Source organism: Saccopteryx leptura, chromosome 7 (assembly GCF_036850995.1).
Source record: "Saccopteryx leptura isolate mSacLep1 chromosome 7, mSacLep1_pri_phased_curated, whole genome shotgun sequence".
NCBI lineage: Eukaryota > Metazoa > Chordata > Mammalia > Chiroptera > Emballonuridae > Saccopteryx > Saccopteryx leptura.
This window is the reverse complement of record NC_089509.1, coordinates 76,798,166-76,814,150: the sequence shown is the minus strand read 5'-3', so window position 1 is coordinate 76,814,150 and position 15,985 is coordinate 76,798,166. Positions and strand designations below refer to the sequence as shown.

The 15,985-nt window shown below is 40.5% G+C and overlaps 1 protein-coding gene across 4 annotated transcripts in view; it reads right to left on the bottom strand.

Moving 5' to 3' along the window:
- The window catches only part of NAB1 (NGFI-A binding protein 1), a 49,332-nt gene that overhangs the window by 8,332 nt on the left and 25,015 nt on the right, over nt 1-15,985 (bottom strand). For all 4 annotated transcript variants that reach the window (XM_066346232.1, XM_066346233.1, XM_066346231.1 and 1 more), the window contains exons 4-5: nt 15,114-15,165; nt 1,670-1,750 (exon numbers count right to left, since the gene is read on the bottom strand). In XM_066346232.1, coding sequence (XP_066202329.1) covers nt 1,670-1,750; nt 15,114-15,165 — 133 coding nt within the window. The remainder of the gene's footprint in view (nt 1-1,669; nt 1,751-15,113; nt 15,166-15,985) is intronic.

Sequence of the window (15,985 nt, the reverse complement as noted above, 5' to 3'; positions counted from 1 at the left end):
CTCAGCGCAACAGCAACACTGCTATGAACTACTTCTAACACAGAGGGTGAAATCTTGGCATTTTTATTTTAGGATTTGGCACTACACAGATTCTGATATGGTAACAGTATTTTGGGGGAGAAAGGGTATAAAATGGCTGTCTAGAAGAAGACAAACACTCCTCCCACTAAAATTAAGCAATGCAAATTATGCAGAAAAATATCAGTGCCAACTAGGATCTTCATCTTCATCATGGAATAAAATGGTATATATTTTCCAACCAATCATAAAAAGACATATTTTAAAATATACAACTAGTAGGCTAAAACATAAATTTATCTCTGCATGTGTTTTATAAGTTCTGTCTCTATGTACTCTAAATTACTTATATGTGCTATTCAAAGCAGTGTATTGGTGATACTTTGCCACAGAGTAATAATCAAAATGCAGACATGAATCATTACCATGCTATATAAAAAAGTAATAAAAGAAGCTGCTATATAAAATCATTTACAATCCTAATTCAAAATAGTAAAAATCAATAGGTGAAAATATATAATATTAATTCATAGAATAGGATAAAAGCTTAAACTTACACTATTTTCTCTGAATGCTCATAAACCAGATCAAATGAAACTGAACTTCAATTCATTTGAACTTGTTACTAATTAACTGATAAAATTTCAGTAAGACTTCTGAATGGGAAATGTATTTTTCATCCTCTTAACATGAAAAAACAAAACTTGGCACTATTAAATCTGACCAAAAGCAGTCACCAAAGAGAAGATCAACAGCAATAACGCAGTGTTTCCTAAAAGATGATGTTTGCAGAAATGGCTTTTTTAAACGTTAATGTCAGTATACACAATGAAATAACTTCATAGCTAAAGTACCTGAAGCTACATATTAATTGAACAATTTTTATTATACTTTAATTGAAATGATTTAACAAAAGCTACTAAGTTTGGCCCTGGCAGGTTGGCTCAGCAGTAGAGCGTCGGCCTGGCGTGCGGGGGACCCGGGTTCGATTCCCGGGCAGGGCACATAGGAGAAGCGCCCATTTACTTCTCCACCCCACCCCCTCCTTCCTCTCTGTCTCTCTCTTCCCCTCCCGCAGCCAAGGCTCCATCGGAGCAAAGATGGCCCGGGCGCTGGGGATGGCTCCTTGGCCTCTGCCCCAGGCGCTAGAGTGGCTCTGGTAGCGGCAGAGCGACACCCCGGAGGGGCAGAGCATCGCCCCCTGGTGGGCAGAGCGTCGCCCCTGGTGGGCGTGCCGGGTGGATCCCGGTCGGGCGCATGCGGAAGTCTGTCTGACTGTCTCTCCCCGTTTCCAGCTTCAGAAAAATACAAAAAATAAAAAAAAAGCTACTAAGTTAAATTAATATTTTATTGAAAACTAGTACTGCTTTATCTCAGAGTTGTATTTCACACAGACATAGTCAACATGGCTGCTTCCCAGTATCAAATTACTTCTGAGTTTTCCTTGGTAGAGACTCTATCTTACTTCCTACAAAACTACAAAGAATAAGTATCACTGTTGTTATTCCTATCTTCTTGTTGATACAGCTGTTTAAGAACAAGCAGAAATAAATTCAGTCCTTAAATGCTTAACACTGAAGCTACCTGAAGTAGCCGTTAGTTTTCAACCCACATATATTATTATAAAATATTAACTGGTGGTTTACATTACCTGTGAACTAAGTTCTTCACTCTTAGCTTTAGCCTGCTGGAAGAGGGTTTGCACAGAGTCCTGAAAATCTGGAAACCCATCCTGTAGATCAAAGAATAAGTTCTTTTTACTTAAGAGTTTGTAAATAAAATAAATTATCAAGACCTCAGAAGATAAAAGCAAAAGCAAACCACGTTAACTGTACTACCACACTAATCATGATTAAGATTTTACTGTGCAATATTTCATTTCAGTCCTTTATGGTACAACTACCTTATTCTACAGTGGTATCCTCAGTAAAAACATAAATGGAAAAGATAAAAAGATTCATACATCCACATTATTTTACATTGGAAGGCAGAATTCATGATCATTGATAATAATGGTTATATATAACATTTCATCTAGTGATTTGACTATCTAACCATTACCCTCAGATTGGACAGTTAGATTCCCTTCTTTTTGGTTTGAAAAACATTTCAAATATTTCCACAGAAATAGCATTTCACATAGTTTAGATTATCCAATATAAGAGATTCTCAGGAGCAGAATTATCGCACAGAGATGATCACAAAATTTTTTCTTTCACATATTTTCTACGAGGGCCTTTAACTGGTTTGATACAGAATAGGCCATATTTGACAGTTCTCCAGGCCAGCACTGGGTGTTGTTGATTTAATTTTTGCCAATTTATTTTTGTTTTAATAGTCAAAACATTCAAAAATTGTATATGCTGTAGCTGCATAACTTGTATTTTATTTTGTAGTTTCTTCTATTGGTATAATGTTTAGAAAAGCATTCTGCTTTAGAGATTTGAAAGTATTCAACTCTACCCTCTAGTTTTTCTAAGCCTTTATTTTGTTGTTTAGTTTTTAAATTTAACTCTTAACCCAACTGGAATTTATTTTGTTATATGTAATGTGGTAACTATCCAAAGTAAATTTTTGTTAAGGCACCACCCAATAATCTGAACCGGAATTTCTAAAGAATTCTTCCACGCTGGCCTGTGATTTCTCCTTTACAATTACACCCGACACGCAGCAGAGCTGTGGAATTGGAAAAGACCTGCATCTGTGGTCCAGCTCTACCACTTGCTAGCTATGTGACACAGAACGAGTACAACGTGACCTTTCTAAACTTTGGTTTCCTCATGAAAAATAAGGATAAGAAAACCTATCTTTTAGGGCTATTGTGAAGACCAAAAGAGAGAGAGTAAATGAGATACTGCCTTTAGCATGTAATAACTGCTGACTAAGTATATCTTACCTACGAAATTCTCAAACAAAGCTTATTGGGGGCACTCTACTCTTGGACATCACTTCAATGTAATTGTTTGTTTTATGCTTTATATATACATATTAATGCCAATCCATCTACTACTTTTTGAAGTGGCTTCTTTTTATCCGTTTCTTGTTGTTCCACATGAAATTTGTAACTACAAAATATCATGGTAACATGGTTTTAGTAACTTTACTTAAAACTACTAAAGGATTCCTGACAGAAATTGTCATTAACTTCTAAAACATTTTTTTTTTGCAGGAGGGGGGGCAAGTGGGAGATGAGAAGCATCAACTTATAGTTGCGTCACTTTAGTTGTTCACTGATTGTTTCTCATACGTGCCTTGACCAGGGGACTCAAGCCGAGTCGTTGACCCCTTGCTGAAGCCAGCCACCATGGGGTCATGTTGATGATCCCACGCTCAAGCTGGCAATGTTGGGGTGTGGAACCTGGATCTTCAGCATCCCAGGTTGATGCCTTATCCACGGTTCCACCAGTGGTCAGGCTCTCCTCTTTTTTAATAAGCTACATATTTATCCCAAAGGGTGAAGCATTAAAAATCAAAGTTCTAACAATAACAACAGAAAAAGATGTAACAACAAAATATTTTATCTTCTTTGAAATACAAGATATTTGTTCAAATATTTTCCCCCATCAGGGTTTTTTCAAAAAAGTATTTCCCCACTATAGACCTCATGATTTCAAATATTTCATCTACCAAAATTTACTTCCTAAGTAATAATTAATTGGCTATTTAAAAAATTCAATGCCATGAAATGAAATAAAGAAAAAGCAAATAAATTTAACATCTTGAGATAGTCATATGTAGCTTTATAGCAGGTTATAATCAGCATTTTTAAACTATTGAAAATAGCTACTTTTCTAGGCTATTACATGTCATCAAGGACACTTGGCTTAGGAATGTATAGAAAATAATCATTAAGTGAGCTAGAATTATTACACAAGTATACGGTCTAAATTTAAGTCATTCAATTTTTCTCCCTCATTCAATTTTTCTCCTAAGAACTTATTTAGACCTAAAAATCCAACTTTCTCTTTAGCAATCTCTCCTTTGGGTTCTCAAGTTCAATGAAGGAAGCTGGTAGAAGACTTAGTAACAATAAAAGCAGCTATCATTTTTTTGAGTACCTACAATGTATCAGTTCCTGAATATGTTCTTTACCTTACATACATTATCTCATTTAATTGCCCCCTCCCCAAACTGAGTTTCCCCCATTTTACAGCTACAGATACAGGCTTCCAAGCCTATGCTCAAACCATAAATTCCTAGAGTTACAACCCTTTATGAAACTCACAACAGTAAATATATGCATTTCTCATACAACTCTGTTTTTCTTTTTAAAATATATTCTTTAATTTTTTCATTTATTTGAGGAGGGAGGAAGGGAGCAGGGGAGGAAAAGAGGAGAGGGGAAGAGGAAGAGAGAGAAGCATCAACTTGCCATTCCACTTAGTTTTCTATTTAGCTGTGCACTCGCTCGTTATTTCTCCTACATGCCTCGACCAGGATGGAACCGTGACCTCGGCGTGCCGAGACACTCTATCCACTGAGCCATCTGGCCAGGGCACAGCTGTTTTTCAAAAGCTCAACTGGTTTAACTATGATTTGCAGAGTTTAAAATCCAATTCTACTACTTATTTATGCTAGACAGACCATTTAATCTTTGTATCTGTCTCACCATCTATAAAATGGGGTGACAGCAGTACTCAGCTAACTTTAGAACCATTTTAAGGAAACAAAAAACTCATGAAAAACAACACAATGCTTTGGCACATAGAAATTACCCAATAAATTTTTGCTACTGATATTTATTAAGTGCCCCCACCTCCAAACCAAATATTTAATCAGAGTAAATTAGATATCTTGCTATAAGTTATTTACTATACCTCAATGGTACTGCGGAAACAGAAATTTTAGGGATATTTACAATACATAGATATCTGAGAGAATGAGTAGGAACTAGGCATTCAACACTAAAACTGACTATACTGGTGAGGAACTGTTTTAGTGGAAAAAAAAAAAACAATGGAAAACTGGAAACACCTGTTTATTCATTCAACAAAAATATCCTGTTTTGCCCACCAGATTCTACATTCTGTGCTCAAGGTTGAGGATACAATGACTCCTGCCTTGTTGACAAATAAGTCTCGAGAGGCAGACAGAGATCCAGAGCAGAGCAGAGGGCCCTGTCTCAGGAGAGCCAGAGGGTGTCACACCTAGTGAGATTTGAAAGAGAGTTCTCTAGGGCAGTGGTCCCCAACCTTTTTTGGGCCACGGACCGGTTTAATGTCAGAAAATATTTTCACGGACTGGCCTTTAGGGTGGGATGGATAAATGCACAAAATAAAATTATGTGACCAGCGTAAAAACTGTGGTATTTTTAAATATAATTGTTGAACTTAGGAGACAAGTGTCAAGAGTGAGTCTTAGATGGATGTAACAGAGGGAATCTGGTCATTTTTAAAAAATAAAACATGGTTCAGACTTAAATATAAATAAAACGGAAATATTGTAAGTTATTTATTCTTTCTCTGCGGACCGGTACCAAATGGCCCACGGACCGCTACCGGTCCGCGGCCCAGGGGTTGGGGACCACTGCTCTATGGTGGTGTATATAAGAGAGCAGCTTATATACAGGCCTGCAGGCAAAGGAACAGGATACACTAGAGAAGCTAGAAGAAATAAATAATACAGGTAACACAGGGAACACCCTGAGAAAGAGGGAGTGGGGAGAGAAGCTGGATACACAGTGCCCAGGTCTGCCAGGCCTGCTAAGCCCTGTGAAGAATTTTAGAGTTTATCTTAAATGTAAAGTGAAGGAAGACATGGGAGGTCTCAAGAGATTAATTAGCTCTGCATTGTACAAAGCCCGACCCAATCTGGAAACACTGGGGACAGTGGACCGGGGTGGTTCTAGGACGGTGGCAGGGCACCGGGCGAGGGCTGCAGCTGGAGACAGAGGAGTGGCCTCGCCCCGGACAGTAACGGACCCAACGGAGAAACCCAGGAGAAACCCGAATTACTGGGCGAGGGCTCTGGCGGCTGGGAGTTTGGTGATAACAGGCACTAAAATAGGGGACTCAGGACCGGGAAAGCGGCTTGGGAGGGAGCACAACGCTGATGAATTGAGCTGGGGACTGGGGTCAGACTGAGCTGCTGGTGAGACCTCCTGGCAGATGACCTTGTCAGGCAGGAGCACTGAGATGTGAGGCAGATGACCTTGTCAGGCAGGAGCACTGAGATGTGAGGCAGATACCCTTGTCAGGCAGGAGCACTGAGATGTGAGGTACATACCCTTGTCAGGCAGGAGCACTGAGATGTGAGGCAGATACCCTTGTTAGCAGGAGCACTGAGATGTGAAGTAGATACTCTTTATCAGGCAGGAGCACTGAGATGTAAGGCTGCGGCAACATTAGGGCTAGAGAACCACACTAGAGAGTTCCTCCAGTTCATCAACAGGCCCTGAGTGGAGGGCACCCAGGCCAGAACCTCTGATATCTCGGTACTGTGTTTAAAGGACCAGTTCATCAACAGGCCCTGAGTAGAGGGCACTCAGGCCAGAACCTCTGATATCTCGGTACTGTTTTTAAAGGAGCTTACAGATGAGAAAGGAGTGATCTAGTCTTCTTATGTTAGGAACTAGATGTGTGAGTTCAGGCAAGAAAGTTAACCTCATTCTTTCCAGTGTTTCCAATTTTTAAATGGCGACTATGCCATCTGCTTTATCTGCCCAGTGGAGATTTGTGGGGATTAAAGAAAGAAATGCAAACAGTAGGTCTTTGAAAAGTACACACTGCTACACAAACATATGGCGGCACCAGTGTCGGCATTATTCAGTCCAGAGAACATGGAAAAGCTGGGAGGGGAAGTTCAAACGGTACATGTGAAAATTTTGGAAAACAGACACTATTTCCTCATTAATAAAGAGAAATAAAGACAATAAATAACAGTATCCAATAATCAGTGGTCCCTGCCACTGAGCACATTTGTCATTCCCATTTTCTTCTACAGTCTCTGACAGTTCAATGTGGATGGAAAAACGACAGGATTGAGTAGCTATCACTTCATGACATACAAAGTAGGTTTGAGGAACCCAAAATATCTGACTTAGAAATAAAAGTGAGAACATTCCCAAGAAACTGGTCTCTTTCACATTATGTTTGGTAGAAGACTTTTGTTATGTCTCTCAAGCTTTTTTCCCAAGAAACCAGCTGTACCAGGCTATGAGCAATTTATCTTCATGTCATATTCTTGGCTGCTGCCATTAATCACAATGTTCCTTTACTGGCGAGACTCTGAGTGTTAGCACTGAGAAAATAAGATACAGGGTGGGATGCTGCTTGTGACCTAATTACTCTCATCCCATTGGTCTCCACCTCTACGCCTCCTCAACCTTCCCACCAAACACTAGCAAGTTGCTTTAAAGTTACTGCTTAGCTGTCTTGAAAAACGACTTGTTTCAGCAGATGTTCTCAGCCTCACACATGCGTTTTCCTTTTTTCTTCTCACACTTTCTATATGAATAGCAGATTATAATGCTTCTGTTTTTCTGATCCAGAGGGGAAGAATCCACATCAAATTAGACCAGCTTTCTTTTCAACAAGCTCAGTAACAGCGTAGGTGGGTATTCTGACCCTCTACCCCTCCTCACGCTCCCAGCCCCGCCCCGCCCCGCCCCACTGGAACTGCTAGCAGATGTTTCCTGAGTCTTTCCTCTTCAAGGCCCAATTCTCGGACTTTCTGGTCTCTATTAACAAACTTCATTTCTTTCATCCACTTATCTCTGATTGCTTTGCACTCCCAGCCCACACAGGGTCAAGAATGCTGTCATCTCCCAGCCCTCTGCCTAGTCCCCCGCAACTGCAGCGAAGGGAGAAAAGTGACAGCTGGGACCTGAACCGGAGCAGCCCTCTGCTTAGCTGCCGCAGCCAGTCCTGGGACTGGCTGTTTTTCACACACGTGCTCCCTCTCCTCCTGAGACACTGCTCGTAACGCTGGAGAGGATGACAGGGTCTGTTCATGGCACACAACCTGTTCCTAATGAAAAAGGTTATCAACTGAATCCACTTCTAACTGATGTTTCAAAAAAAACGAGAAGACAAGAGTGCCAGAGCCTTCAGCTCTTGATTTTTCATCTCCTTTAACTACTGGTCAGGCCGTCTTCAATACTGGCTGCCATAGGGACAATATAAATAAACCCAACTACTTTTTTATTTACTGTTCATCTTTCCAACAGAATTTTTTCATTCAAAACAATTAGTCAGTCAAATGGTAATATCATATTTCTATTGTTAAGTTTTTATAATTTATACTGTTAAGTGTATTTTATTTACATTGTAATTTATACTGTTAAGTTTTCTACTCAAACTTTATAATTGTTTATTGGATAAACGTCCTTGGATAGGAAAATGATAACTGCCACTCTTTCCCCCTTCTTCAAAGGTTACCAGTCCTCTGCACACTTTGCCCTCATCGCATACCAGAAGGAAGAAAAGTATAACCTCAATAGTGTTTTGCACACCTAAGGTGCTTTGTGAGACGCCCCCGGGCAGCCAGGAAGGCGGGATGCTCTGCAGTTCAGGGGTCAGACCTGGATTGGAAGCCCCGGCCCTGCCACTAGGTAGCAGTGTGGCAGCTTGGGCAACTTCCCGAGCCTTTCCACGGCTCTATACAAAGGAAATCATAAAGCTTTCACATAGAGAAGACAAGAAGGTTTGTGAGAATGAATTTCAAGTGCCTAGAAGAGCAGGCATGTAACAGTCAATAAAAAGTAGTTATATTTGCAATGGCCCCAAGAGCTAGATTTGGGGTCTCTGACAAAAAAGAAAAGAATAACTATAATCATGTTCGGTTTCGGTTTAGCTAAAATTGGACTCACATACAAGGTCGTCATCCCAGATGGACAAGTTTTTCATCTAGCCTGGGCAGGAGAAATACTCCTGAACCTCACTTACTGACGTGGAAGGGCTGACGAGCTTTCCTCAGAGGCCTCGTTCCAAGTGACGGGTTCCCCCGAGGCGCCCCAAGCAAGCAGGCTTTCCCTTGTGTCTATCTCATACATTCTAAGAAACGGAGAAATCAAGTTCAAAATCTCTACGCTTTTTAATCTAACATGCCCTGTAGGAAGCAGGATTTCAGGACAACAGATTATCCTGAGTACTTTAACACAGCATGTACACCAATATTAAACACCACCAGCAAAAATAACCAAATAAATAGCTAGCTATCCTTAAGGGGACAACCTACTACATAATAATAATGAAAGTCAAAGATTTTAAAACTTCATTTCACCTAATATTTCACAAAGAGATCAGGAAAATAAAACATTTAGCAACAAGAAATCATCTTACTGAGCTTAAACAAAGCACTAGTTTTATTAGTGTATAGTAATGTATAGATAATGGCGTGGAAGAAAATATTTTTCTTTCCCTTACCTGTTTATTAGGATGTCATTTCTATTTTATCTACTGGACATTACATTTTTTTCTGATTACTATAAAAATTGTCTTTTTAAAATGAAAAAAATGTCAGCAACTTGACATGTATGCTCATTCGTCACTATCAAGGATTTTGGAAAAATAGATAAAAAGAAAAAAATTGTCTCATTAATTTGGGCCTTGTAATTAGGACTCTTATACTTTACAATGAGCTAAGTTTACCTTTTTATTACTAAGCTAAGAATCACAAAAGAAATATTCAAATAAAATAAAAGAAACAAGTATGTTCAAAGAATTTCTACAACCTTTCTAGTTTTACTTATGAAGTCCTCTGTGTCACCTATTCTGTTTTTTTGGGGTTTTTTTGTATTTTTCTGAATCTGGAAACGGGGAGAGACAGTCAGACAGACTCCCGCATGCGCCCGACCGGGATCCACCCGGCACGCCCACCAGGGTCAACGCTCTACCCACCAGGGGGTGATGCTCTGTCCCTCCGGGGCGTCGCTCTGCCGCGACCAGAGCCACTCTAGCACCTGGGGCAGAGGCCAAGGGGCCATCCCCAGCGCCCGGGCCATCTTTGCTCCAGTGGAGCCTCGGCTGCGGGAGGGGAAGAGAGACAGAGAGGAAGGAGAGGGGGAGGGGTGGAGAAGCAGATGGGCGCTTCTCCTGTGTGCCCTGGCCGGGAATCAAACCCGGGACTTCTGCACACCAGGCTGACGCTCTACCACTGAGCCAACCGGCCAGGGCTGTGTCACCTATTCTGGACAAACTTGTCTCAATGCTCTCTAAATACACATAGTATTTCCTTACCTTCCTGTCTCTGCCCATGCTAGTCTATCTCTGTGATGCCCCTCCACCCTCCAACCCACATTCCTACCCTCTGAAATCCTACTGTTCTTTTGAAACCCAGTTCAAATGATAACTGCCCAATAGAACCTCTCCCAATCTCTTCTCATGCCAGAAATTCTCCCGCTCCTCAGTAGCCACAAAAAGTAGACATAAACAAAGCACTAAGATGTGGTAAAAAGTCTTAAGAAGGTTAATAGTAATGTAAACAGCCAATGCTAACTACCTTAGTATCAGCTTCCAAAACCAAACGAATAGCTCTTGTATCTCAAATTTAACTTAGAGCACACAAGAAAATTTAGACAATGATTTATGCCAATATTGTATATTTTGCAAAGAATTACACTATATATATATGTGTAGCTATAAACACATACTGCACACAGACACATACACAATAAAGATATCGATGCACTGTAATATGTGAGTGTTCTTAAAAAGCAAACCAAAAACCAACAAAAAAAGTAAACTAATGTCCTAAATTCAAAGCTATAATACCTATTTCTGGGGAACAGAATCAAGTTTAGTGTCTATAAGAGTGTTTATAGAAGCTTGGGATTGATTACTCATTGTTTTATTTAGAAAAGGTTAGAATTGCTATTCACAGATCAGGAAACACTCATTATCTTAATTCTAAATTCAGAACTGTTCAAATGGCTAAAGACCACTAAAACAGTAAACTAACCATATAGAACTCTAACTCCATTATCGCTAGTGGAACATATATATTGAGAGGAATAGAAGGGCCACATCTAATGTTAAAATCCAGTATTCCATTGGTGGAACATAAAAATGAGACTAAGAGACATGGACAAGAGTGTGGTGGTTACCAGGGGTGGGGGGAGGGAGGACAGGGGGAGAGTTAGGGGGAGGGGGAGGGACACAGAGAACTAGATAGAGGGTGGCGAAGGACAATCTGACTTTGGGCGAGGGGTATGCAACATAATTTAATGACAAAATAACCTAGACATGTTTTCTTTGAATATATGTACCCTGATTTATTAATGTCATCCCATTACCATTAATAAAAATTTATTAAAAAAAAAAAAAAAAATCCAGTATTCCAAGCTACTAAAAAAAAACTCAGAACACTGTAAATGTGTACAAAAAACATTTTGCTTAAATTTCACATCAGGGCCGGCCGGTTGGCTCAGCGGTAGAGCGTCGGCCTAGCGTGCGGAGGACCCGGGTTCGATTCCCGGCCAGGGCACACAGGAGAAGCGCCCATTTGCTTCTCCACCCCTCCGCCGCACTTTCCTCTCTGTCTCTCTCTTCCCCTCCCGCAGCCAAGGCTCCATTGGAGCAAAGATGGCCCGGGCGCTGGGGATGGCTCTGTGGCCTCTGCCTCAGGCGCTGGAGTGGCTCTGGTCGCAACATGGCGACGCCCAGGATGGGCAGAGCATCGCCCCCTGGTGGGCAGAGCTTCGCCCCTGGTGGGCGTGCCGGGTGGATCCCGGTCGGGCGCATGCGGGAGTCTGTCTGACTGTCTCTCCCTGTTTCCAGCTTCAGAAAAAAAAAATTTCACATCAGGGCCATTAACAGAGCCAGAAAGACTTATCAATAAAACCTAACAAGATCCTTCTCAATAACATGGATGGACCTGGATAACATTATACTGAGTGAAATAAGCAAATCAGAAAAAAACTAAGAACTATATGAACTCATACATAGATGGGACATAAAAATGAGACTCAGAGACATGGACAACAACGTGATGGTAATGGGGGGTGGGATGGGGGGTGGGGAGGGAGCGAGGAAGGAGAGAGAGGGAGTGGGGGGAGGGGAGGGGCACAAAGAAAACCAGATGGAAGGTGACGGAAGACAATTTGACTTTGGGTGAGGGGTATGCAACATAATCAAATGTCAAAATAATCTGGAGATGTTTTCTCTGAATATATGTACCCTGATTTATCAATGTCACCACATAAAAATTAATAAATTAAAAAAAAAAAAACCTAACAAGAAAAACTGGAGCTCAAACAGTCCATGAGATTCATGATCTCAAACCTCAATGCTCAACAGTGGTCCCTGAAGCCCGATAAAAAGGAAAGTGGGGTTTAAATGTGAAACAGCCTGAATCATGACCACATTAAGGGCCAATGGGGAGAAGGAGAGGTGGGCGTCGTTTCCAGCCCAGCAGCTGACTACCCTTCCAGGCCACTGGGGAGGTTCTGTACCTCTTCCTCTCCACCCCCTAACGGCACAAGCTTCCTCGGCAGTGTCTGTGTTAACCTGATTTCCCTTTCAGTGGCAGAGGCACTAACAGCTAAATCCGCAGGCAACCTCTTGCTTGTTATCTTGCAGTGCAATAGGACAAAACTATTTCACTAGTTAAGATCATCTTTCAAAGGCCTTTTAGATAACTTCCAAAACATTTTGAGTCGTACCTGAGGCGAACTCATCTTACACATTACTCCAGAGTTAACAGTGAGTTAGCTTATAAACAAAAGCACAATTTTTAAAAACATGGCCCCTTTTTAGACAAAATTCTTCTTTTCTTTGAGGACCATTGGTTTCGGCTAAAGATTTTAGAAGTCAAAGATGCTTATTCAGAGACAGTTGTTATTTCATCTAACAGATTTCATTAAGAGCCTATTAAGTGTAAGTCACCACTAAATTCAGTATAACATAGTAGATACACAGATAAAAGCTATATTCACATTTAGTGAGGCAGAATGATAATAAATTAAAAATATATATATAATAGTACCAGATACTAGTAAGTACTAGGAAAACAAACTAAACAAACCCTGAGAATGAGTCTAAATGTGATTTTAGGGTACGGGTGTTCCTTTTAGAAAGGCAGGCAGCGAAGTCAAGGCAACTTATAGCCACGAGCTGAAACCATCGGAAAATCTCAAGATGTAGTAGAGAGAACAGTGAGTGCTGAGGCTCAAAGAGTTTGGCCTGTTCCAGGAACAGAAAACCGGTCCATGTAGCTGGGACGCAGTAAGAATGGGGCGATGTGGTAGCAGATGAGGATAGAGATGCGAGCCAGAGCCAGATTATGTGGGGTTTTAGATGCCTCAGGAAAATGTAGACTTTATTCCATGTATAGTAGAAAGCCATTGGAAAGATTTAAGCAAGAAAGGGATTCATGTTTTTAAAAGATAACTGTGGCATTGGTATAAATGAAAGACTGTTCCATACAAATGGATGCTTAGTAAGAATAATTTGATGGATATTTAGGGTAGTCAAACATAGCTTACTTGCTTTAACTTGAAATTAAATACCAGATGGCTAAAAGTACTAATCCCTATCTCCTACCCAAGATAAAAAGGAAGGTGCCAACTGACTTCAAAATCTCTATTCTGCTACCAACTGGCCTCTAAAAAAGTACAGCAGCCTCACCGTATTCACCGGGAATACACTCCCAGACGCCCAGTGGATGCCTGAGACCACCGATAGTACTGAACCGTGTGTGTACAATATTTTTTCCTAAAGATACACAGCTGTAAACAAGTTTAACTTATAAATTAGGCACTGTAAGAGATTCTCAATAACAATCGAAAAGAACAATTATAATATACTGTAACAAAAGTTGTGTAAATGTGGTCTTTCTCTCTATAGTAATTTTTGTACCTTTCAGCCTAAACCTACTCCTACATCTGTGTAAACATCCCTTACTTGCAGTAAATGGCTTGGTGTCTTACATACCGGCTCCATGGTTTCTGGCACAACGCTCTGCCATCAGTGGAAACATTTTCTACTCGTGTCTTCCCCCCACAAACTGAATGCCTTTTCCATCTTATCTCAGCACTTATCACACACCGTGGCCATAACTTTTACAGCTTAAGGTACAACAGCAAAATTAACACAAATTTCTTTTTCCTCCCCCCCACCCCCAGTTTCACGGATTGAAAATGTTCTGACTGTATATCTTAGTAACATCAGCATATGATTTTCTTTCTTTCCTCATTATGTCAAGAACTTTAACCTTTTCCCTGCAGGAAGCACTTCCCAGCTTCTCTTTGGCATATTCAAAATGCCAGCCATCACTCCTCTAGCACTTTGAGCCATTATTAAGTAAAATAAGGGTTACTTGAACAAAATCACTGCAATACTGTCACAGTCAAGCTGGTAACCTAGCTGGCTACTGAGTGACTAACAGGCAGACAGCACACACAGCATGGACACACTGGGTAACGGGATGTTATACGTCCCAGGCGAGACAAGAGCGAGATTTCATCATGCTGCTCAGAATGGTGAAGAATTTAAAACTTATGTTTATTTTTGGAACTTTCCATTTAATATTTCAGACTACAGTTGACTGTGGGTAACTGAAACCATGGAAAGCGAAACCATGGCTGGGGGAGAGGAGACTACTGCATTCAATCCAAATTAAGGAACAGCAGTTCTGAAACTATCCTATAGTTCTGACAGCCCCAGGAGAGCACACTTCTCTGGCTCAGCCCCCACTTTCCTCGGGCAGGTCTCCCATCAGAACAGCCTCAACCATGACCCTCTAAGAGAGGCTTTAATTAGGGTCTCCATACTTTGCACCTACTAAATCGTAATTTCCCTCAGATAGTTAACATAAATTAAATTTTAGCTCCTCTAAAAAATTTGATGATTAATGATGTAAATAAGATTATAAAATAGTTTAAGCAATAGTTTCATATTTGTAAAAAAACTGTTCACAAATCAACTTTGATAAACTGATTAGACATCAATCATATTGTTGTTGTTTCTAAGAACTTCCTTAGTACTTAGTATTCTAGTTCAAATTACTATAAATACTTCAAGCAAAAAAATTCACTATTTTTTTTAAGATTCTACAGTTCATATTTTTCATTAGTTTATGGGACCATCCTTTTTTTTTAGTTTGTAGTACTAAAGCAAACATTACTGGCATAAGAAAAATATAATACATAATCATACCTCCACTTTAATTCTCTTCGGGGATAATTCATCTCTTTCTCCACATTTTGACCTAAGGGGAATTGGGAGAGAGAGAAAAACTTGAGGAAAGAAGTTTTAGTCTAAAGGCATCTCTATCTATAAACTTCCACCGAAACATATCATATATCCCTGAAACCCTGACAACAGAAATAAGACAAATGAATACTAAAATAATGCAAACTAGACTTTTCATCATTTCTAAATTACACTAAAAATATGCAGACACAATTATATTACACATTTTAAAAGACCACTACCTAGAACTCCCCACACAGAAAGTACTCATTAAGTATGTAATTATTATCACATAATGAAAAAATAAATCAAGGAGGATTGTATTCCATAATATCCCTTTATGGATCAGTAAAAACAATTTAGGACAAAATGACAATGGCCATTTAAGATGAATACTTGAAGTTACATAAGATTAAAATGTGGCCCTGGCTGGTTGGCTCAGTGGTAGAGCATCGGCCTGGCGTGCAGGAGTCCTGGGTTCAATTCCCGGCCAGGGCATACAGGAGAAGCGCCCATCTGCTTCTCCACCCCTACCCCTCTCCTTCCTCTCTGTCTCTCTCTTCCCCTCCTGCAGCCAAGGCTCCATTGGAGCAAAGTTGGCCCGGGCACTGAGGATGGCTCTGTGGCCTCTGCCTCAGATGCTAGAATGGCTCTGGTTGCAACAGAGCGACGCCCCAGATGGGCAGAGCATCGCCCCCTGGTGGGCATGCCAGGTGGATCCCGGTCAGGCGCATGCGGGAGTCTGTCTGACTGCCTCCCCGTTTCCAACTTCAGAAAAATACAAAAAAAAAAAAAAAAGATTAAAATGCATTTTTGCTACCTACAGATATTAGAGA